We start from the raw sequence: 24,118 nt of genomic DNA on the forward strand, positions 1-24,118 counted from the left end.
TACAGTCCCACCACAAATCATCACAGCTTGTTGACTGTCGGCATTTTTGGGGAACTTCATGTAACACTGGCCCAAAGTTCAGCATTAGTGCTGGAAAGAAAAAAATAAAATAATATAATCTGTGGCTAATACAAAGCAAGTACTAATGTGGTGCTTTTGCCCACAGCAACTGAAATCCAAAAGAGACAAGCTGTATGGACATACTTTCCATTGCCTTCCAAAATGGAGTACGGAGGAGCCCCCAGCCCACTCTGACAGGGATGCCTGCTTCCCCTGCCTCCCCGCTTTGCTCTGGCCCTGTGCACAGCCCATTCCCGCTCCAGTGGAAACAAACAGCAAGGCTCCTCCCAGCCTCTCCAGCCACAAAATGTTTAGGCAGAAGAACTATCTTTTCTGTGTTAAAACACCAAGATAAATAAATGCACCACCCTCCTCCTTTATTGAAGCAGACTTCAGAGAAGAGACGTTGCAGGAGACACTGTCATGCACGGCTCTCTTAGAAGCTGGGGTGGTGGGTTCAATAACTGAATAAATGAATTTAAAAGCTGGTCTCCTCGCACTGCTCCCAGGAGAAGTGGGGGCGGCCCCAGCTGGGGAGAAAGGAAGGGCCGGTATCCACCGACTGCCGGGGGAGCGGCGGAGGGCTGGGGTGTAGCTGCTGGTCGCGGATGCTGCCCCGCAGCCGGGAGCGAGCAGGAACCTTTCTGGGGCAGGATAAAATTGTTGACTGTAGATAAGCGAGGTGCAGGTGGGGACTGAGGGCACTGCGGCGGCTCCGGACGATCCCCAGGGTTTGCTTTTGGGGTTTATGGGAAGCAGGTGCTGCCGCTCAACGGTCTCGGCTTATTCAACCAGAGCTCAGTCTGTCCCCTGAACCAGAGTTCAGTCAGTGCACGTCGGCCGTCCGGGCATCTCCTGTCTTGGCAGAGCCCTTGCGGGAGGAAGGAAGCAGCGAAAACAAATAAAAGCTCAGAAACTTGCAAAGTCAAACGCTTTCCCCTACCCGGGGACGGAACACCGAAAGCTCCGCTGGCTCGTTGCGGGGCGCATCCCAGATGTGCTGGGGTGCTGGATACAGGTTCGGCATCCTCCTCGGGCTCACCGGCCCCGGACGGGGTAGAGGGACGGGCCACCTCCCGGCATGTTCCTCCCCGGCAGCGGTGACGGGTCCCGCGCTTCCCGCGCGTCCCCCACGCGTGCCGAAGTCCCGCAGGCTGGGGGCCGACGTGGGGTCCGTCCCGTCCCCCCGCTCCTGCCAGGCTCTGCCACCCTCGGAAACAGAGGGTTTTGCTGCGCAGTGCTGCACCACAGCCCGTACGCGATGCGCTGCTCGCTCCCCATCCTGGCTCCTGCCTCTGGATAAAACTGCGGTTTTGAGCATCGGATGGGAACAGCAACAACAACAACAAAACCCCATGGCCGAAGATGTCGAAACACAAAAATGTCAGTGGGTGGTTGGGGCTGAAATGATACTAGCTGACCCGGTAGGGTCGAGGGATTTGCTTGTTCCGAAGAGGTCTTTTAAACACCAATCTGACAAGCCGGAGAGGGGTTTACCGTGCCGGTGGGCCGGGTGTCCTGTTTCAGAGAGTCACGTACCATTAAAGAGACACTTTTACGAGTTTGTGGCGAGGCGCTGAGGCATTCAAAGCTGCTCGCTCGGGAGGAAAATCCGCGGCAGCAGCGCCTGGGGAAAGGGTTAACCCGCTGGCCGCCCTGCCTGGGAAATGATGGTAAATTATCCGGCGCGTTCTCCCGGGGAAGAAATTAGACTTCAAAAGGGCTGGAGCCCTTCTGAATATATATCAAGCAGATGGGCTGATGCGCTGTCTCGCTGATGTGCCATTGATTAGCCGCCCCACAGAAGTGCTGCAGCCCCGCTCGCCCGCGGCGGGTGCGCGCCGCCGCCCGCCTCTCTCCGGGCACGCCGGCGGCGGCAGCGCGCCTCGGTGTTGAGCAGGGGAAAGGGGTGGGGGCCGCAAGACACCGGGAAAGAAAGATGAGATCAGAGAGGGGAGAGCAGGGGAAGAGGGGGAAAGAAAAAAGCACCACCACTAAAACCAGATGAAAAACCGGGATTAATTACAAAAAGGAACCTCTTCAGAAATGGAGGGGATTTGCTTTCCCACCCCCAAATCCAGCACTACTGAGAGCGCTCCCCCGCGCTGCGCAAGCTCCCGTCTCAAGTTCCAGCTGAACTCCGTGCTGCAGCGAGTGCAACGGGCCGGCACCTCCTCTCCCCGAGCAGCCTCGGTTAAACCGAGCTGGGAGCGAAAAGCTGCGGGGAGCGGCAGAGGACCTGAGCTCTTCCCGCTGCCCGACGGGGCAGAGGCGGCCGCTCCGCCGCTGGCGCCCCGCGGGGAAGAGCCTGGCTGCGGCACCGGACTGGGGGTGTCGCATCCGAAGGAGCTCAGTAAAAAGGCCTGCTCCCTCCTCCCAGCCTAAGCAGGGAGGGAGAAAAAGCACATGACAGAAAGTCACCCACTGTAGCGTTTAAATGCTTCACCGCTCAAACCGCCTTTGACACGCCTTGGCTGGGCTCCCGAAGGCGCCCCGAGCCATTCGATAGCACTTGAGAAAAGGCCTTTCCGTCTGCCCCGCTCTGGGCAGCCTGGAAATGGCCAGCGGCGGCAGTGGCAGCGCACCCACCGCACACGAGCAGCGCACCCATCGCACAGGTGCAGCGCAGCCCGCGGAGCCGCGCTCCCATCCGCTCCCGGGGGTGCAGCAGCTCTGGAAACCGTCCTTAGAGAGAGTGCGCCTGAAGTTAACATGGGGTGGCGGCAGGGCAGCATGTGGCTTTCCGAGGCCCCAGCCCCGCTTCGGGAGGGCACCCAGTCGTGCGCCCCAGCCCCGACCCCGGCGCACACACAACCCCGAGCAAAACCGCGTTGCAATGACTTGGCTACGGGAGGAAAACTTGTCCCCCAGGGTGCGCCGGCAGCTCCTCGCTCCAGCGTGGCTTGCCCGCGGAGAGGATGTTTCCCACGCGGGGCCGACAGGGTCCCCGCCTCACCCACGCACAAGCCGATCCCTGGCCACTTTCCCCTCATTTTCTCTCCCGGACAGGCACGTCACGGGCACACGAGACAGTGGGTGACCAGACACAAGGTCGGCTCCTGCCGAGTACCGGCATCGGTGCCCGCGGGTGGCAGTGTCAGAGCTGTGGCCACGGGACTCAGGCACACAGAGAAACACAAGCCGGGAGGCGTCCCTCGCGGAGACTGGGCTATGGGGCGCAAAGTTGTCGGGGAGACTCCCTCTGCTCCTACACGGAGCGAGGGATCTCTGCGTGTCTCCGTCGGCGCTGCAGCGGCTCGGACCCCTGCGAGAGAGTGCACGTGTGTGCATGCGGCCACGCGTGTGCGCGCCCGTGCGTGCCGGCCTCCGCGTGGGCTCGCCCACCCCTCTGTGGGCGCCTGCCTCTCCGCACTGTCGGAGCAGACACGCTGGGCCGTTCCTGCGTATCTTTTTCTCCTCCTTTGTCTCCCTTTCTTTGGCTTTGACTCTTTCAGGTGCCCCGGCGGTGCCCTCGCGTGCTGCTGGTTGCTGGGAGGTGGCGTGGCTGCCACTGCGCTGCTGTTGTGAGAGGGGAGGGAGGGAAGGGGGCTTGAATGCTGGCTGTTGTGCTCGGCTGGGGTGGGGGGCCGCCGAGGAGGAGGAGGCCGATGATGATGATGATGGAGGGGAGGGGGTGACGATGGAGCTCACCGCGGGCGCGCAGCTCCCTGGGGAGCCGCCTGAAAGGCCGCTGCGCTCACCAGCTGACAACGCGTGCTCCGCTCCAGACACGGCGCACCGCGGCCGGGAGCGAGGCCAGACCCCCCCTCCGCCCTCCAGCCCCCCTGTCCCCCCCATTGTCCGCCCCAAAGCATTGTCCGACCCGCTCTAATTAAGAAACACTGGCCCCATGGCCAACTCCCCACTCTAAGCGCCCCCCACCCCCCCCCCGCCGTGGTCCCCGAGCTTTTCTGGTCTCCTCTCGCTGGGTTTAACCCTTTCTGCTCCTTCCCTTCCTATTGCCTCCCCGAGGCCAGAGGTTGAGCAAACAGCAGCCAGAGAGCTGCAGGGCAGAGATGGGCCTCGGCCCCCGCGCCTCGCCCCGCTCCGTCCCCCCGAAATCCCCGCCGTCGGGACGGCCGGGCAGAGCCCCCACCGGGGTCCCGGCCGCGCTTCATCCGGCGACCCGGGCTCAAAAGTCAACGGAGCCGCCGTGCTCCTCGCACAAAGGCGACCGCCTCCCCGAGCCCCCCCAGCCCCTGCGGTCGTTTCGCACTCCCTGGAGGACAGTCAGCGTTCAGCCAAAATTTAACGCTCGGATAGTGCGCTTCTGACTCGCCCTTTTCAAATAAAAGCCCGTTTAGGATGATAAAACCCCATGAAGCAAACAGGGCGAGACTGCTTCCAGGGGCTGGTGCGCGTCCCCGCTCTTGTTAAAAAACTTTGCGGTAGTCTATACAAACACTGTCGCAAGCTCAATAAAGCGATTTATCCATCTTCATTACTTAAAGAAATGTTGTCTCTTTGTTTGTTTGGGAGATATTAAGCATGCTTAGCTTGCAACACATAGTTGATTCCTTTGCTAGTATCTTGGATACTTGGATCTGACTTTGGAAGGTAGGAGCTAATTGCTAATAATGGAGAGAAAGGAACCAGCCAGCATAGCGGGAGTGGCCTGGCATATGGGGAATGAGAGGTCTGAAATACTCAATATTCAAGTTTCCAAAATATTAATGAGATTATAGCAACCTGCAGCTATACGTTACAGCTTGTTAACGGAGTGCAAGAGAGGGGGGCTGCCAAGCGGTTGTTATGCAAAGTCTATAGCTGAACCTTAAAATGGCAATGCGGCTGGGTATCTCTTTCAAAGAAGCATTAAAAAAAAAAAAAAAAAAAAAAAAAAAAAAAAAAAAAAAAAAAAAAAAAAAAAAAGTCCCTCAGACGGCGAGTGCTCCGCTGAGGCTGCGAGTAGCAGCCGTGCCATGGGATGCGCTCGTCTGTCGGGGGAAGGGACCCGACGGCGGGAGCGGGGAGGCTTTTCATGCACCCTTTTCCACCACCTCGCGTGTTGGCAGCCGCAGAGGCAGAGCCCGGGACGGTAGGGAGGAAAGAGGCTGCATGCACCCCTTCAACCCACGGCCAGCATCGCCGGGACCCCTCCGCGAATGCCGCTTCTGAGTCACGGCGGCGGCCGCCGCTTCCCCCGCGCCGAGTGTATCTCCAAACGAAACGAAATAAAGGAAACCACAACCCCAAAGTTGGTGGTTTTTGGTCTGCCATATCCCACCCGTGACGGGATCCCTCGCGTGCCCCCTAAGGTGCGAGACCGGCTTCCACAGCACAGAAATCAGTGCCGGTAACCAAAGCTGACCTACGCCGACAAGACAGGCGTTTTATTAAGAAGGGAAACGACCCTCCAGATAAACTTTCCACCCTGAGGGACCGTACCCCGCTTCGGCAGGTCCGAGCGGCGGCCGCGGGTGCTGGCGGCGGGCAGGGCAGGGCGACAGCGCGGGGTTACCGAGGGGGCAGGTGCCCTGTTTCTGCAGGGGAAAGCGACACCCTGGCGGGCTTCGCTCCTGCGGGGACCGCTCCCCCGGCCGCGCCCGGTTAACTGATCACCTCTCCGACACCCCCCTCCCAGTGTCACCTGCTGAACTCAGCGGGTCCCCGGCACCGACACGGCTCCGGTTTAGCCCCGGGTCAGGTGTCACGGGCAGGCTGGACTAAGCATCAGCCAATCCCCCACTCCTGTCCGGGTTTAGCCCGAGCCCGGGGGCCACATCCTGATCCCCGGCGACCCGCCGCGCTGCTCGAGTGTCCCCAAACCCCCGCCAGCTTCCCTGCCCGCTCCCAGCCCTTTCCGCTCGGCTTATACCGAGAAGGCTCCGTTGGGAGATCTCCTCGTGTCGCCGAGAAGGGGAGGAATGGGGAAGAAGGGAATGACGTGGCTCGAGAGGCGGTGCGGGGACAGTCGCTACAGAGCACCGACAAGCTCCTTACCCTGCACTTGTTGCAATTACCCCGGTTCCGCTGGGAACTGCGGGATGGAAACGGGACACGGTCCCGGCGGAGCAGGGAGTAGAGGTAGTGATGCTCCACGCGGGGCAGAGCCCGGCCAAGCCTCGGGGTCCGCCCGTCCCTCTGCAGGCAGCCGGGGCGTCCCATCGGCTCCCTGGAGCATCGCCCCCGCCTCTGTACCTCTCAGCCCCGCCGCGGGGTTTGACACCAACCCGGCTCGGGGAGGGCGAGGGGAGAAGTTGAACCCGACCACACTTTAAAACTGATTTTTTTTCCCCTCACGTTTATTTGATCTCAAAGAAAAAAAAAATAAAATACATAAAACAATGGCAGCTGGCGTTGCTAAAATCAAAATAAACGATTTTCGTAAAAAAGACTTTTTAAAAAAAAAAAAAAAAAGAGAGAGAAGCAGAAATATTTGCAAACACTGCATAATAAATACGTTTCCTATTACCACAAAAGGAAAATAAAACTGACATAAAAGTTTGACACGACAAAACCGTTTTCGTTTATAAGACAGTGTTAGGATTAAGTGGCTTAATTAAATATTGGTCTCCAATTGGCAGTTAGTAGTTTTCCTCTTGAAACTGCATCTCCAGCCGCGGATAAAGTGCTTGTGACAAGCTTTCCCCCAAAAGACGCGACATGATGCTCTAAGGAAAATCCAAATTTTCTGCGCTATTTACAGGTTAAGACGGTGTGTTATTGACTTTTACTTTGTGTGTGTGTGTGTATGTGTGTGTGTGTATGTTTCCACAGCAGTGCGACCCACGGCAGGATCGGTGTCCTGGAAGACGGGGCTGTCAGGGCGGGTTCACGGCCGGGTGGGGATGGACGGCGCCGGCGGCACCCCCGGCAGCGGGGCCAGGCTTTCCCCCTGCGCATCGCCTGCTCGCCGACGGGGCGAGCCAGGCTCCGCGCTGCGAGCTGGCGTGTTGGCAGGAGGGAACGGCAACGAATTCTAAGCGAAAGAAACTTCCGAAGTGTAAACTAAAAAGGAAAACAAACCAAGCGACCCTGACAGACAGGAAGGGTACAGTCACTCGCTAACAGCCATCCTCCCTGGACAAACCAGGGGCTGCCGGGGGTGGGAGACGAGGGGGCGGATTTCAAAGCGACCGAGGGGAGCCGATGCCATCCGTGGCGGCACCGTGGCGTCCGGCTGCTCACCCCACGGCGGAGTCTGTGCTTCGAGGGGCGGCCTTGCGAGGGTGCCGGGGACGACACCCCGCCTTAGCTGGCCTCATCCGAATCGCTGTAGTGCGAGCGGGGCGAGAACTCCCCGTCGCTCCTGTGGGACCGGGGCGACGTCTTGCTCCTCTCCTGCGGCGGCTGCCCGGGCTGCGGCATGAGGAGGGCGGGGGAAGGGGCTCTCTGTCCCATCAGGGCGCCCTCCGCAAAGGAGGAGAAGTGCAGCGGGTCGAGCTGCACCGAGTAGCCCCCCGCGGCCGGCGGCGGGGGGAAGCGAGTCCTGCCGTGCCCGGGGGGAGACGCTCTGGGCGGCCCCGGCGGCGGCGCCGGCGGCCCCGGCGGAGCTCCGGCCCCGGCGGCCGCGCAGGGCGGCTCGAAGGGGGCCCCGCGGTGCTCGGCCTTGCCGGGGGCGTCGGGAGGGGCGGCGGGGCCGTGCAGCAGCTCGGCCAGGGCGCTGATGTAGATCTGCGCCATCTGCAGCGTCTCGTACTTGGAGAGCTTCTTGTCGTTGTTGAAGGAGGGGATGACATTGCGCAGCTGGTCGAAGGCGTGGTTCAGCCCGTGCATCCGCCGCCGCTCCCGCGCGTTGGCCGCCAGCCGCCGCTGCTTCTGCACGCCGCTCACCTGCGCCCGCAGCCCGGGACCGCCGCCGCCGCCCCGCGGCCGCCCGCCGCCCCGCGCCCCGCCGGGGCTGCTCCCGCCGCCCCGCGCCGCGCCGCCCTCGGCCGCCGCCTCCTCGTCCTCGCCGGGCAGCATGTAGCGCGGCGAGGCGGCGGCGGGCAGGCGGGCGGCGCAGCACACGCCGAGCCACGAGCCGTGCGCGAAGCCGCCGCACCCGCTCTGCTCGGGGCCGGGCGGCGGCTCGGGCGGCCCCGGCGGCTCGCGGGCGCGCTCTGCCCAGGAGAGGCTCATGGCTCTAGCGCCGCGCGCCCATGGGGCCGCGCGCAGCCCCCGCCTCGCGCGTGGCGCCCCGACGGCTCCGGTGTCGGCCGGGCCCGCGCCCCCCTTTAAGGAGCGGCACGCGCCGGGGTCCCCCCCGCCCCCGCTCCCCCCTCCCCTCCTCTCCCTCGCGCCCCACCCCTCCCGCCGCACGCCCTCCACTCGCGCCGGTCGCGTGTCGGCGCGGCCAATGGAGCGCGCGCGCGCGGGGCCGGCGCGTGCGGGGAGCCAATGGCGCGCGGGGGGAGCGGAGGCTGCGGCCGGCGGCAAGGGGGGGGGGGAGGGGGGGAGGGGGGGTGAGCCCGGGCCGGCGGCACGCGCTGCCCCGCCCCGCCCCGCCCCGGGCAGGCGCGCGCCGGGCGGCCTCCCCGCCCGCGGCGGGCGGAACGGGCGGGGCCGCCGGGGAGCGCCCCGACGGCGCGTCCGCCCCGCGCCGGGCAGCGGCCCCGGCCAGCGGGGGTGCCGGGGACAGCCCCGCGCCGGGGACAGCCCCGCGCCGGGCAGCGGCCCGGGCCAGCGGGGGTGCCGGGGACAGCCCCGCGCCGGGGACAGCCCCGTGCCGGGGACAGCCCCGCGCCGGGCAGCGGCCCGACCCAACGGGGGTACCGGGGACAGCCCCGCGCCGGGGAGAGCCCCGTGCCGGGCAGCGGCGGTCGGCTCTGCCGACGGAGGGAACCGACACCCGGTGGCGCCGGGCCCTCCCCGCCACTGCATTCTCTGGGGACGCGCCGTCGCGCCCGCCTGGGGAAACATCCTTTTGCTTATAGCTGCCGCTGGCCAGATTTCGGAGGCTCCGGTAAATGCCCGCCGTGGCCTCCCCACGCCTACTGGCGGGAGTAGCCGTCGGTCCGTCCGGCACTCGCTGCGGCCGCAGCGACCCTGCCGCAGGTGTCGGCGCGGAGCGCTGCCCGCCCGGGACGGTGCGGGCGGCGGTGCAGGAGCGCGGTGCTGCCGTGCGGAGGGAACGCCCTCGGCTTTAGAGCGGTAATCCCGGGGACACGCGGGAAGCCCACGCGGGACCCGGTAGGTGAGAAGCGGTGGCGTTTGCAGCCCGGGACAGCACATTGCCCCCAGAGCTGCCACGTTTTCGGCATGGTCCCGATCCCCCGCGAGCGAGTCCTTTTGTTGGGACGACAATAGCTGGCCAAAGGTGGTGGAGAGGGAAATAGCTCCGTGCACGCATCTTAACTTCCCTTCCGCGCTGCCTCGCCTCCCGCCACCGCCGCCTGCCTGGAGAGGAGAAGTGGAGGTTTGCCCGTGTGAATAGGCGTGTGGAGAACAAAGTGATGGGCACAGTATGAGGTAGATATGTTTTTTCAAACGTGAATAACTCGCAAGCCAGGGAGGGAGCGAGGGAGCCCAGCAGCTCAAAGCCAAGTGACAGTGACATGGAATGAGCAGCCTCACTAGTTTAGGAAGCTGGCTGGGCACATTTGGCGCAGGGCAAGCGCCTGGGGCCCACCTTCCACAAACAACTGGATGGTATTGAGGAAGTGCGATGCTGATGGTTTGCATCAGGGAATTACGCTTCAAAGGCAAAAGCTGCTGGATCCCTCCAAAACACATTGTCAGTTTCTGACCAAAATGGAAGTGTTTACTCGGTAAGACAGATGGTAAGAAGCAGAAGTCAATACCTCGTTTCTGCATAGTATCCATAAAGTTACCAGACCATCTATTTGTATCTAGCAAAAACTTTTATACTCTCCTATTGTCTACCTCCCCCACCGCCCCCCCTCGCCCCCTTCAATAAATACTTCTATTATTACAGGAGAACAAGTCCTCAGCACTGTGCTGCATGGTGCTGTTTGCTGGCTAAATTCCCAGTCCCCCAGTTTCTCTTCCAGTCTGCAGGCACCACGTGCTCCCCTCCGGACTGCCTGTGGCACAGGTGTGCTTTGCCAGCAGCCCTGCTGTGCTCTCCTCCCCAGCGTTAAGCCTGCGTGTTCCCCGTTTGGGCACCGGGTGCTGTGGCTGTGAGCTGTTTCATGCAAAGACTGCGGGCCAAACCTTGGAAATGAGCAGGAGCTTTGCTAAGCACTAGCCACTGACACCCGTTTCCAGAAGCCTAGCAAGCTCTCAGCATGGGGAGAGCCAGGCTGGTGCAGTGTTTAAGTCTTAAACATCTCCCTCCTGGTGGGCTGTGTGGCTGTTGGGCCTCCTTGACAGCAAGCCCAATCCCCCATCTCACGAACCATCCACTGGACTCTGGACACAGAGTAGCAGCATCCCATTAGCCTCTCATGTGGATGCAAGATGGCTGATGTCCCAGGAGGACCCTGGTCTCTGGATACCCCAGGGCTGCTGTCAGGTGCCGGGGATTTCCCTTAGCAGTACCTCAGTGACTGTATGGAGCACTGGGGAGATCGGCCAAACACCTCAGCATGCTCCTGGGAAGGGAAAGCTTCCTGCCTGGGAAACACTAACAGCTGCTTATTTTTCAAGCACGTGTTTTGTGAGTGCATGCACGCTTTGAAACTGGAGGCATCTGAGACTCACTCCACAGTTTGCTTTTGAAAGGACACACACAAAAAGCCATTTTCCCCACCAACGCCACTGCTCAGAAGGGGAAAAAAGTTTCACTGTAATCCAGTGGTCTCTGTATGCCTGTATCTGCTGTGTGTGCACACACTTAGAGTCAAAGTCAAAGGCAAAGGGTGGTTTATGTCAGCACTGGGTTTAGCTTTGCTCTCCCAGAATAAGATAAATGTAAGTGATGAAGAACTCCTGGGGCTGGCTGAACTCATTTTGTATTCAACACTGCCCGGCCCTTTTCACTTTCTTTTCTCCCTCTCTTTGTATGTTCAAGCCTACTTGAGTTTCTTTTTTTCTTTTGTAGAAGTTGGTTCTTTTGAAGCGGTTCAAGGCACGCCCTGCTGCAAAGGGGACTTCACGGGAGTCGGAAACACAGGCACACCGGTCTGAAATACTTACTGTACAATAGCAGGAATGTAGGAAGCCTTGAAAATGAATCCGCTCTAAGCAAGTGTCAAAGCTTTCAGAGGAAAACAAACTGAACTTACCCCCGTATCTTTATGCATATTTTCCTCCCAGTCCTCCTTTCCTCCCTGGCCCCCTTTCCCCACCCCCCCGTCCCAGCCTGGTTAAGGCAGCAACTCGGGGGCAGGAATGTACTAGTGTTACAGAAAAATGGGTTACAAAAAGGGGGGACAGCAGACTTGCTAAATGCCTCCTCTGTCATTACAGCCAGAGACATTTTGAAAGCACACAAAGCACATGGGTCAGAGTTCTCAGTTTGTACTCAACAGTCTAATTGCTCACTCAGTCCCATTTCAGGATCAGCCAGCTTCTCTGCAGGCATCACCACTGGTCAGAAAGTATTTTATTCCATCTCTTCCCTTTCCCCACATGTTCGCCTGTTTCCTCCTTTCCTTTTGAAAAGTACGTAGGGGGACACACAGCCCCCTCTGTACCTCTCCTGGTCTTCAGACAGTGAAACCCACAAGTGTGGGTAGAGACAAGGTGTGTGTGTGTGTCTTGCTGACTTAGATCAGGTAATCCTCACTGAATCTCAACTTCAACCTGCCAAGGCCTCCTGCAGGATGAGGGAAGGGGGATTTCTGCCCTCCCAGCAGCTGGTCTGCTCCCTGGGATTGCAAACCCCATCTAGGAGCTACTACAAAAAGCCAATATACAGCTGCATTATTTTCAGTCTCATGGACTGCATCATCAGAATATTCACCCAAATAAAGCGTTCATACTAACATTATTCAGAGCAAGATTGCTTAAAGCAGAAAAGGGTCCAGCAGGAAATGTTTGTTAGGCTGCTCCTATGATCAGTGTCTTTCTTATGCCTTACTGTCAAACGTGTTTTAAATACGCATTAGAAGTGATGACTGCAAGGAAAGCAAAAGCCCAGGTACCTGGGAAATCACTTTTCTGAACCCTGCCCCTTTCCAGTCAGGACAACCATGCTGCTACCAAAGCAAATGTGCCCTCATTTCTGCAGAGCAATCTTCCTGGGCAGATCATTACACTTACCCAATATAATTTGCTTCAGCTCTTGGAGGGTTTGTAAAACTAATTCCCATTTCTTGGTGACATTTACCTCCATAAATATCTATGCTCTGGGGCTAATCCTGTGGACACTTGCAATTATGTACAGCTAATCTAAGTACCTCCACTGCTTCCAAGAGAAATGCAAAGCATTGGTATAACAATACTTGCCTACCTCCTGGGGCCATTGTCAGGCATAATGAATTCAGCCTGGTGATACAGTTGGAAATTTTATCTATGGAATTTGTACCTACAAACATTTTGCCCATTTATTTAAATTTATTTTTAAAGCTTCATATTCAAGGAGGCATCACTCATAATAATTTTCCTTTGCTCATTTTGTTTTAAACACTTTTTTGTTTTGCACTCAGCTTGGCAAGGAGGTTCCACTAAAATTGCTAACTGCCTTCAGACCCACCCAAGTCTTGGACAGCTAAGGCACTTCTCAGCTATGGGACAGTTTGAACAATGATGTTATTCCAGGAGTAGCTTGTTCACTCTTTGCAGCAGGAGCAATTCTGAAGGGCCTGTGCGTGCTCACAGGCACCACCCACAGGTCCGTCGTTTTAGTTACGCTAGAAATGAGCAGTAAGAGAACACTAATGACCATCCCTGCTTTATGAACAAGTGCTTTCTAACATGCTTTCATTAGGCTATGAATTGATAACGTTTTACTAGTATAAATCACTTAAGCAATAGAATTACCACTGTGATCAACAGTTTTACGGTATATGATCAATACTTTATTAATTTAAGATCAGAGAATTAATATCAATTCATCTACAAAAACAATATAAATAGTATTTCCTTCAAGTCACATCTGATCAGTTCTTCTTGGTCTCAATGTCTCTGGTACAAGAGCCCATAGAGCGTAAGTACTCCAGGTTTGCTGGCACTAAATATATATTTTTTTTAAACGATCGCCTCAGCATTCCCTTTTTCACTGTCACTTTAGCCACTGCACAAAGTACAGTTATGGAGGTTTGCTCTGGGAAAAAATTCTAGTTATAGCTTGAGGTATAAAAGAAAAATTTAGCTTGCAGGCTCACTGTGGCATACTAGTAACATATAAGTGAACAAGAGAGAGAAAAAATAACAGTTGATATGTAAGCCAGGGAAAAAAAAATCAACGTTTGAAACAGTCTGCCTCATCTCCCAACATCAGCATTACTTGAGCAGTAACCTGGGAGTGTGGGGGGCTGTCTCAATTGTACTGGGCCTTCCATCTGCTGTTCTCACACCCATCACTGGGCAATCAGGCAGCCCAGTCCCTGAAGGTTTCTTAGCTGTGGAAATGCCAGCCTGGAATCTGAACCTCTGCGGGTCTCCTGACGAGGGAGGGTCTCCAAAATGTGAAGACTAAATATTTACAGTCACAGAAGCCACAACAGTGTGGAGAACGGTAGTCCTTCTAAGGGGAGAAAATTAAGTGAATGGACCCAGTTTGGTGCTGATCAGCATCTCACATCCCTGAGAGCTGAGTATTTCCCCAAGAAACCCTTGTCAGCCAAGAAAAAATACTACCTTGCCATTCATGGGAATTCCTCTCATTTAATCCCTGAGAGCAAAGAGCACAGGGTTTCTAGGAACAATCCATTTACACCACAACACAGCACCAATAGAGCTTTCAAGGAACTACCCTTGTGAACAGCTGTGAAAAGAAACCTTTCTGAAGACATCTTCAGCTGGTCCACTACCTTGTAAATTAGGATGTCTTAAGAATTTCTACATACAAATTAAGCATTAAAGAAGATTAAGTTTTAGGGGCACCTTAAAATTCCAACCCATGCAGATGACTCTTCCCAGTCTATTAGACATCAGACAGCTTCAGCAGAGCCTTGCCTGCAGTGCCTGTAACATTGCCTCATGGATTTTGTTCAAGCAGCAATGCTCAGCTGCAGTCCTGTGGCTTGGGAAGCAGTTCTCCCATGGCAGTAGGCTTGCAAAACCCTGACTGCAGCAAGACCTGTACCTCTGGCACAGCCCTGAGCTGCAGAGCTGATTGGTCTGCAGAGGGTGGGAGACTTAACAAGCATTTCTATTTTTCAGACATGCAGCATGATTTGACCTCCATAAAAATTTTAGAAATTCTCAAAGGGTGAAGCCCAGTGTTCATCTGCAGTGAGCAAGAGTTCTTTGGAGGCAGAAGGTGAAGCCAGACACAGCTGATGGCCTGCTGAGGCCAGGCGCTTGACAGCTTTCATGGGGAACCCGCAGTTTGCAGTACCCGGGTGTACGGCACTCATGCCACAGGGGTTACGGATGAGCTCAGTGAGAACCCGAGTGGCTCAGTTTCGGAGGGAGGGATGGCAGGAGTAACAAGCATCCCACCCTGCCTGCCTCATGAAGCAGAAACTCCCACCTCTTGCTTCAGCACAGGTGTTGCACCCACGCTAGGAGGAATTATCTGTGCCCTAGGCCTCTGTGCCTTCACACCCTGGTGAGAGCACGAGGTGACGTCCGTGGGAAAGCAGCACACAAGCAATATCCTGCCAAAGCTGCTTTGCAGAACAAAACCCTGGTGCCTCCGAGGATCCTTGAGTGCCCTGCCACAGCCGCCCGGGATGGACACGCAGGCGTTTCTCTCCCACTTCTCCCAGCGAGGCAAAGCCCCCAGGCTGGGGGCTCCTGCTCTTGTGGTGCTCGGCGGGCACCAGCCGGCCTGGCCGAGCCCACACCATGGCACTGAGGGCGTGCCCGAAAGCCTGGCCCTGGTGAGACGGCGGCGAGGCCACCACCCGGTCCCCTCGGGTGGGGTGTGCGCCCCGGGGCCGCCCCGCTGCCGGCAGCAGGTTGAATATTGTAGGTGTGGGCGATTAAAGTGTCGTCGGCACAATGGCGGTCTGTGTCCCATTCGCCACGCCCGGGCTCCTCTTTGGAAAGCGCACACAAGAGGTGACAGGGCGCTGGCCCCCGCCATTATCCCGGCGGCATAGCGGCGCGGCCCGCCCCGTTTCCCGGGAAATGGCGCTCCCCGGCCGCCGCCGGGACCACCGCGGCCGCGCACGGCTCCGCGCTGCCCCCTCCCCTGGCCCGGAACGGCGGGGCCGTGAGGGGGGATGGCGAGCGCCTGCCGAGGGGGACCCGCAAGGCCACTGCCGGCCCCCCGGCGGCACTTTTCGGGGACTAGAGCCGCCCGTACCGTCGGGGCACCAGCGACACCGAGCGCGGCCGCCGCCGTGAGGGAGCCGCAGGCGGTGCCGCAGCGCCACCGCCCGGGCGGCGCCGGGCAGGGCAGGGCCGGGCCCACCGCTCCTTCAGCGCCGCTCCTCCGCTCTTCTAACCAGTGACAACAGGGCTTTACCCCAGAATTCGCCTTCTTTTCTTGTTTATTTGTGTGGGTTTTTGTGCTTGGTTTTTTTGTTGTTGTTGTTGTGTGGGGTGGTTTTTTTGTTGTTGTTTTTTGATTTTTTGGTGGGTTTTTTTTGTGGGTTTTTTGTTATTATTTTTTTGTTTGTTTTTTGCAGGTGCCCACCATTAACTCGGGAAGGTGAAGTGCGTGGCAATGGATGGAGATCTGCACGCAGATGCACCACACCTGCCACTTTCTTACGTGGCTTCACCCCGTTGAATAGAAATTCGTGTCTCTGCTCCAGGTTAACTCCTGTTTATACACTCCAGCAAATTACTGTATGCCGTGGATAATAAACCCTCTGTCTGTAATGCCCTGAGTAATAAATCACTGGCTGTTAAGTTCTGGAAAGAAAAGCTGCTTCTATGTGTCAATACTTACAGAATAAATGTTTAGGAATATTTATGGATATGTTTTCTCTTTTCAAACAACTCATGTAAGCAGAACTTAACACACATATGGATAGACCTACATTTGTCAGATGATGTAGAAAGTCTTGAAAAGTGAAGATCGCAGTGATCTTTATTGAAGACAATAGATGTGTCTTTCAAGAGTCTGATTTGCAAGTGTATCCCCTCTACTTGTGCCTATCTTTTATCTTAATGTAAGAAAAACAGAGCTCCCTGTGTCCCATATCAGCTCTACTTTTTGTATTGTGCAGATGGGCTGACAGTATAATTTTTCAGTAATATAAAAAGGTTTATGGAATTCTGTTTTGGTGGCAGGGAGGAGGTAAGAAAACTTCATCTGCAGTCTCCTAAAGCTGGGGTGACATAAAACCAATCCAAGCAATAGATATGATTCAGAAAAGTTAGAGCAAGACAAATCATTCCAGTGTTGCCTGAGCACTATTTCTTAAAGTAACATGTTTTCCTGTTACACTACATCAATTTCTTGCTGTGTTTGATGTCATGCCGCAGAGACCATTCCTCAAAAATGTGTCAGATAGAAGGAGTAGAAAGTAACCACATTATTAGCTTTGCTCACAGTATTTGCTTTCTTTCTCCCATTCCCCCGTGTGTAAGCAAAAGAATTAATTAGTAACAACATGGGTCAGCTGTGATTACTCTTACTGTGGTCCACAGTGAATATTCATATCCAGGGAACACTGAAAACCAAACAAGACCTCCCCACTGTGTGTGTGAAGAAGCATGTCCCTGGCCAGTGGGGGAGAAAGGCAAGCTTACCAGCGGTGGCAGGGCTACAATGCACTCACACAGCTGCCCACTCCTCTTTTTTTTTTTTTTTTTTTTTTTTTTTTTTTTTTTTTTTCCCCTGCCATTTGACAGGGACGCAAGCAAGACTGGCAGAGTGCAGGAAATATAACACACAATCCACAACAAAAAAAAGTTGTTTTTTTATTCTTTTTCCCAGCCATTCTTTTCAATTTCTGTCAATTGTATAATATTTACCACCTTCTCACTCCCAGTAAAAATGCTTGTGTCAGGATCTTCTGGCTGCTTGTGGTTCTGCTGAGTGGGAAAAGAGGGTCCCTCTGCAATCTAAGGGAGTAAGTGACACCCCAGAGTCTTTCTTTGAGTAGCAACAAAAATTAGATTCACATGGAGCATTTTCCTATATGTAGAAGGAGGGTATGATATTTCCAGTCCAGCAGTATTAGTGTGGTGGACCAGGATACTGCACCCTGTGTATCAAAGGTGCTGCTGCAGCCCCACAAGGAGGGAAAAGTCAGGCAAAGCTCAGCTGACCTAGTGGGCAACCACGTGTGAACCCTCAAATTAGGTGTGTGTGTGTCTTGAGAGATTTTTGCCCTGAAATAAATCCTTGTTTTCTTTCTCCTCCTGTTTTCCATAGCCCACCAGGGCTCTGGTGCTGGGGTCCCACTGGAGGTGGAGCGGGGTGCATGCAAACAGCTGAAGCAGAGAGCAGTGGCTGAGCCTGGCCCTGAGAGCTCACCTGGGGGGCTGAAACACAACACACTTGTGGGGCAGTGTAAGCAAACCTGCCTGCTACACCTCACAGAGGCTGTACCTGGCTGGGTGCCAGGTGCCCACCAAAGCTGCTCCACCAAAGCTGCTCCAATCCCTCTCCTTCCTCAGCTGGAAGGGTGAGAGAAAATATAATGAAAGGCTAGGGGATTGGGATAAAGAAAGGGGAAAATCACTCACCCATTACCATTGTTGGCAAAACAGACTTGACTCAGGGGATAAATAGTAATTTATGTCCAATCAGATCAAAGTAGGGTAATGAGAAGCAGACCCAGATCTTAAAATGTCTTCCCTCCACCCCTCCTTTGTTCCTGGGCTTAACTTTACTCCTGATTTTCTCCACTGTAACAGAGGCTGGGGTCAGTTCATGACATACTGTCTCTGCTGCTCCTTCCTCCTCAGGGGAGGACTCCTTGCACGCTTCCCATACTCCAGTGTAGGGTCCCTCCCACGAGGGACAGCCCTTTATGAACTCCTCCAGGATGTGTCCCTTCCACAGCGTGCAGTCTCCCAGGAACAGACTGCTCCAGCATGAGCTCCCCACAATGTCACAAATCCTGCCAGCAAACCTGCTCTAGCATGGGCTCCTCTCTCCATGGCTCCTTTCTCCTGACAGAACCTGCCAGGAGTCTGCTCCAGCATGTGCTTCCCATAGCATTCCTTTGGGCATTCATCTGCTCTGCTGTGCTGTTCTCCACAGGCTGCTGGTGGATCTCTGCTCCACCTTGGACCTCCATGGGCTGCAGGGGCACAGCTGCCCTCACCATGGGCTTCACCACTGGCTGCAGGGGAGTCTCTGCTCCAGCGGCTGAGTAGATCCTCCTGCTTTTTCTGCCTGACTGGGGGTCTGTTTCTCTCACCCATTCTCACACTCTCTCCAAGTGGCAACTGCTCCTAGGCAGTAACGTTTTCCTCTTATTGTCTCTGTTATTCCTGAGGCATCCATCAGTTGTCTTCTGCAGTGGCAGGTCCCTCCTGGAACTTGCTGCCAAGGGGTTTCTCAGACAGTGAGGAGGCTTTGGGCAGCTTCTCACAGAAGCTATCCTTGTAGCTCCCCCCACTGCCAAAATCGGGCCACAAAAACCCCTAAGAGCTCTCATTTACTTTACTGCCACACCAGATGCTCCAGGGGCCAGGAGAGCAACCTAGGGAAGAACCTGCAGCTGGGTGGTTACTTCAAGAGCTTGATGATTGTCTCATGCACCCCCAAAACTTTTCATTAATTAATGGGCTTGCCTTTCAACTCTATTTTTTCATTCGGAGGGTCAGTCTTTTAATGGATGACAGCTGGATTTGCAAATAAAGCTGTTGTTAACTTTTGTTTTGGCACTGCCCAGCACTCCCTTATCCCATCTTGTCTTGGTGCCTCGCCCCCTTAGAACAAAGAATGTGACACAAGCGTTTACTTTTTTTTGAAACTGGAAAAATTATCACGCACTGAAAGAAGTGTTTGCCTTAGTAGTGCTGGTAGGAGTAATTACCTACAGAAGCACTGAGTTGTGATGTCACGGTAAAGGAGTGTCCTGTGCTTGCTGGGCTGCAGATAGCTGTCTTTTTCAACTGGTATGGCAGTTATTTATCCCAGAAATATCTGTTTTTCCCCTTACAGCAGTGAACTGGTTCTGAAATGCTGAATTCTTCCTTTTGCCCCAAGTTTCCTGTATGACCCAGAGTACAGTAGTCAATGACTTGACAGTTTAGGTTTTTTTCTTTTGAGAAATGTTGCAGAAACAGATTCTGTAGTACACACAAAGTACTACACCACTGTGATGAATGGGACTTGGGGACACAGATTTTGTAAGTCTTGACAGGTAGTATATTTAATTTTATAACTACACATCTTGAAAAGTATTTTCTTTCTAAATTAAGCTCTTAGTTCCTGCAATTTTGATGCATTCATAAATTTTTTATGTTTAGGAATTTGTTAAGCTATGAATCACTTCCCCTGCTCTGACCTTATTTTGGAGGCTTCTATTTCTGACCTCATGAATGATGCCTTGAGTGAGATGTAACAAGCTGATAGATTGTGATATCTTCACACTTGCCCACTGCTGTTGCTGTGACATGTGGAAGCATGTGTTCCTGTCCTAGTGTTTGCAAAAAATTTTGTCTGTAACTAAGATTAAGGGGGAGAGACTTGGTTTTGACATTCATTTCAAAACAGCTCTGAAGAGTGAAAAGGAAACATTAATTAGTACTGAGAGAAAAATGATTAAAGCAGGGCTGTGTTGGTGGGATGCCTTTGTTGGCTTGGAGACTATTTTTTTTGTTAGCTACAGCCACGAGCATGTACAAAGGAAGCTGGTTTACTTTTCATGTCATCAGCTTTGAGCAGAGTTCAGAAATTAAACGTTTTGAGGGCATTAACCTCCAGTAAGCTGCAATAACCCAGTGAGTGCTCACAGAAAAAGGTGTTCTCATCACTTCATAGCATCCTACATAAGTAGGAAAGAAAAAGATACTCTGAAAAAACAGATTTTTCCAGGCAAACAATCCTAGCACTTTTCTTTTGGTGAATTCAAGAGGGAGACACAGGGGACTTTGGCACTGATCGTGCTGCAGCTGTGTCCCTCAGGTCTGCAATCATTCACTTGCTTGGCTCAGCAGAACTTTTTATCTCCAGGTATTCACTGCTGGTCAATAGAAATGTCTTTCTACGTGATTCTTTGAAACCAGATAAATGTGTTTTCTTCTACTGCTCAGTTTTTGTTTGTAGCTGGTATCTCAGAAAGGTCATATAACTGCAGATACCATGCAAACAACTCATCTTTATAAACAGCTGGCTTGTAACTCCTCTGGAACTACCGCAGCAGAAACACCTGACAGTCTTCAACACTTCCCTGGAATTTGTTGTAAAGAAAGGGATGTGTCATGTAGGGTTCACCATGATGTAGCCCATTATAGAGAGTAGATCTGTCATATCTGTAAAACTACCTGGCTCTAGAGAGCTGTGTCTGTGAGTGTGACAGGGACACAGTGCCTCTGTTTAGGTAAGGAATGATCCCCTGAATGCCTCCTACGCTTAACATAAAATTGTATCAGGTCAGGAATATTATTTAAGTGAATAAAATACTCTGAATGTAAAAAGCCAGGAGACAAACTTCGGGTGCTGCAAATTGTCATAGCTGACGTTATTGCAGCAGAGCTTGCTAATGACTAGGCCATTAGTTTAAAATGTTAATGAAACTTAAAGATTGAGAAGGCCATCATGAATGAAATATGGGCTACCTTCTCTCACTCTAAAACTTTTGTTTTAGGCAACGTATGTCCAGTATCAGAGAAAATTAATTTCTGTGCAAATAAAGATGGCAAAAAGTGATTCTATAAAAGTAAAAGCCATGCTCCAAGAAAATTCCTACATTATACTAAAACAGATGAAGGTGGGATGCAGTATTTCTAAAAATAATGTCCCATACATGTCAGTGCTAAAGAAATCTAAGCTTATTCTCCAAAATGCTGTTTGTAAATGCTCTCTGAAATCTAAGCCTGACATTGATAAACATGGTAAACCTAGGTGTTTTCCATAGATGCTCTTCACTGAGCTGACTCACAGAAGCCTGAGGAGCTCATCACATCTCCATGGGCTAAAACCCTTCAGTAGGAGTGCAGCAAATCCACAAGTACCTTGCCATAGGCTGAAAACACCACAGTACTCAGCAACTGAACAGGAGGAAACGCAAGTTTAGAAAACAATTTTATTAGACAAATTATTTAGACAAATTATACACAGAAAGCTCTGCCACTTGTAACTGAGGCCTCCAAAAAGTGTTTTGTGTATCTGTATAATAGGCAACACATCAAAATAGGCCTATTTTAAATATTGTACATGGTTAACAGGTTTTTAATAGCTAAAATCACTGCAACATCTGGTATGTCCCTACGTAGCTTGTTGGAAAGAAATGTTCTTTTTTTTTTTTTTCCTTTTTTTTTTTTTTTTTCTTTTACTCAGAAGTGTGTATGAGTTCATGAATGTTACAAGGGGGAAGCAAGTTGTGCATGCTTTTCGACACTTGCTACCCTGGAAACAAAATGGCCTTTTGCACGATAAGAATTCGTTCTGCCTTACACAGTAGACAATATTTGAAGATTTAGTACAAAAAACAGTGACAGTACAATATCCCCAATAACAGAATTAGCATCAAAATAGAATAGATCTGAAGAATATAACTTTTCATTTATCCTAAAGCAAATCACATAGGCTGATTCCTATTAATCTTAGCCAAAGAATGAGTTAGATTAAAGTAAGTGTATGTATGGTTGCATTAAAAAGGAAACCAAACCAAAAAATTCACAGGATAAACTGCTTGCTTTCTACTTAACCGCATCTTTAGTTTAAGGATTACAAATTGAAAGCTCTTCCTACATTTCTAAAAGGTAACAGTGTTACTTGAAAAAGCTGGTGCTAAAGTCGGCACCGGTTCTGCTCTCACTGCTGTTTTTTTCTTGCTTTATACAGTTGGCACTAATGTAAAAAATACATAGCTCCTCTAAATCTAACAACATGAAAGGCTTAAACTGAGTGCCTGTTCATATTTTTTCCCCATAGAACAATATATGATTATAATTAAGGCCACATCTGTGTATCATGAGGGCTTTTCTCTTTTTCTTGCACTAATGCCATTGTTGTATTGATCAACTGTGCTGACTTGGAAAAGGATTTATTGACCTTTGATCCATGTTTAACTGCTCTAGAGCTGCATAAGTTGTTCATGAACATGGTACATCTAAGAGAGAGTTCCATTTGTTTAATTAATTAAAAGGAAAATTATCAAGATTAGCCTTATAGAATGCTCAAAAGCCAATGCAAAACCTAACCAAAGGAGTTACATCTAGGTACAAATGTTAAATTGCCCTGGATGCTCTAATAGAAAAGTATAAAATATGCTTTGTTGGCAAACAATGCAAGTCAGAATAATGTTAAAGCAACCTGTCTTTTCTAAGTGAAAAGACACCCTGCACTGTACATCTCTCCTGTATACAACACATTTTTACTAAAGCTTTATTAAATGAATTGCAATAGCAACGGCTGCCATTTTATAGCTATATATACATGTATATATATATACACATACCTGTGCGTATATATGTATATATATATATGTATGAGATACTAATTTATTTAACACAACAGAGGCTTCTGCCATATGATACAGGTTACTGTACATAAGAAAAACTTTTATCACTGTACAATCACGTAAAGGTCATATGCACTGTTGCAGTGCAAAAGTAGATTTAACTGTAGTCTGTACTGGCATAGTAATGGCTTCTTGTCATCTTACAAAATTGCATTCTTGTATTATGGGGCCTGAATGATCTTTGAACTTCATTTGTTTTCCTTTTTTGTGGTGGTTTGTGGGGGGGTTTTTTGTTTTGTTTGTTTGTGTTTTGTTTTTTGTTTTCTGGTTTTTTTTGGTTTTTTTCTTTTTTTTCCTTTTTTTTTTTTTTTTTGTCTTTTTGCCCTTTTTTTTAAATTTTCCATTTTTTAAACTGCAGGGTTTGCCTTTGGTCCACAGTTAAAAGGACACACAGCAGTGGAGCGCTGACTGGATGCAGCAGAGTACATGAAAAATACTTCAGTTATTGCAATTGTAGTAAAAAAAGGTGGTGAGGGAGGAGGAGCGAATGCCCTTCTGTAAAGTAATCCTCAGGGTTTTCCTATGCATGAATTGCTGCTTGTTTCCTATATTTAAAGTATATTAAAAGCTTGAAGTAACCAAAACCTAACATGGTGATAAAGCAAAGAATAAGTGATTCAAGTAGGAGAGAGAATAAGGGGAGGCAGAAGAGACCAGACTGAAAAAGCAGAGAAGAGGAGGAGGAAGAGTTGCTACTGATAATTCTGATTCTTAAATAAAGAGAAAAACCCCCAAAACAATCCCTGAACAGAAAATAACCCCCAAAGAAAAATAACAAACCAAAAAACCCAAAAAAACCAAAAACCAAAACCAAAACAAACAAAACAAAACAAAAAACCCAAAACAAACAAACAAAAAACACACAAAAAACCAAACCAAAACAAAAAAACCCCACAAAAACCAAAACCAACCCCAAACCACAACCCTCAAAACCAAAAAATAAGGAAAAGAAGAAAGGTTACATCCATGTTAGTCCCACAATATTACATTTGCTCCTTGTAAAAGGAGTCCTAAATAAGAAACAGTGAAGAAACTTGTTCTGTTGCTCAGATGGAGGTGCCTCGGTCTGGGTCACTACCAATATTCAGGCCCAGGGTAGGAGTTGGTTGGTAAGGGATAGATGACATTGTTTTGATGGGGCTTCTGAAGAAGCCCCCGTTGGGTGCCCTGTGCCTGAAAGGGCCAGTTCGGTGCTCGGGCACGCTGCCGAAGGAGAATCCCGAGGCGGCTTTAGCAGACAGCGTGCGGCTCAGAGTCTGGATCTGCTCTGGTATGAAGGTGGTTGTGGTGATGTGAGTGTTCCTGAAATCACTGATTTGCTCCAGTGCCTGACGTGTGGGTAAAGTGTCAATGTCCAGCGGGGTCAAATCAATCGATGAGGTGGAGAACTGTTTATGGGGACTGTCGTCATCTGTGCAGAGGCTGTTCACGCGCCTGTGGAGGTGCTCCAGATCGATCTCCTTGTCGTCCTGGGGAATGAGAAAAACAAGAGGCACCACTCACCATTGCCATTTGTG

General features: G+C 52.2%; 1 protein-coding gene across 2 annotated transcripts in view; it reads right to left on the minus strand.

Moving 5' to 3' along the window:
- Positions 1-20,852: 20,852 nt before the first annotated feature.
- GRID2 (glutamate ionotropic receptor delta type subunit 2) overlaps positions 20,853-24,118 on the minus strand; it is a 682,022-nt gene continuing 678,756 nt past the window's right edge. For both annotated transcript variants that reach the window (XM_063423230.1, XM_063423229.1), the window contains one exon: positions 20,853-24,070. In XM_063423230.1, the coding sequence (XP_063279300.1) occupies positions 23,648-24,070 (423 nt within the window). In that variant the 3' untranslated portion in view covers positions 20,853-23,647. The remainder of the gene's footprint in view (positions 24,071-24,118) is intronic.

This window comes from Prinia subflava, chromosome Z (genome assembly GCF_021018805.1).
Source record: "Prinia subflava isolate CZ2003 ecotype Zambia chromosome Z, Cam_Psub_1.2, whole genome shotgun sequence".
Classification (NCBI taxonomy): domain Eukaryota; kingdom Metazoa; phylum Chordata; class Aves; order Passeriformes; family Cisticolidae; genus Prinia; species Prinia subflava.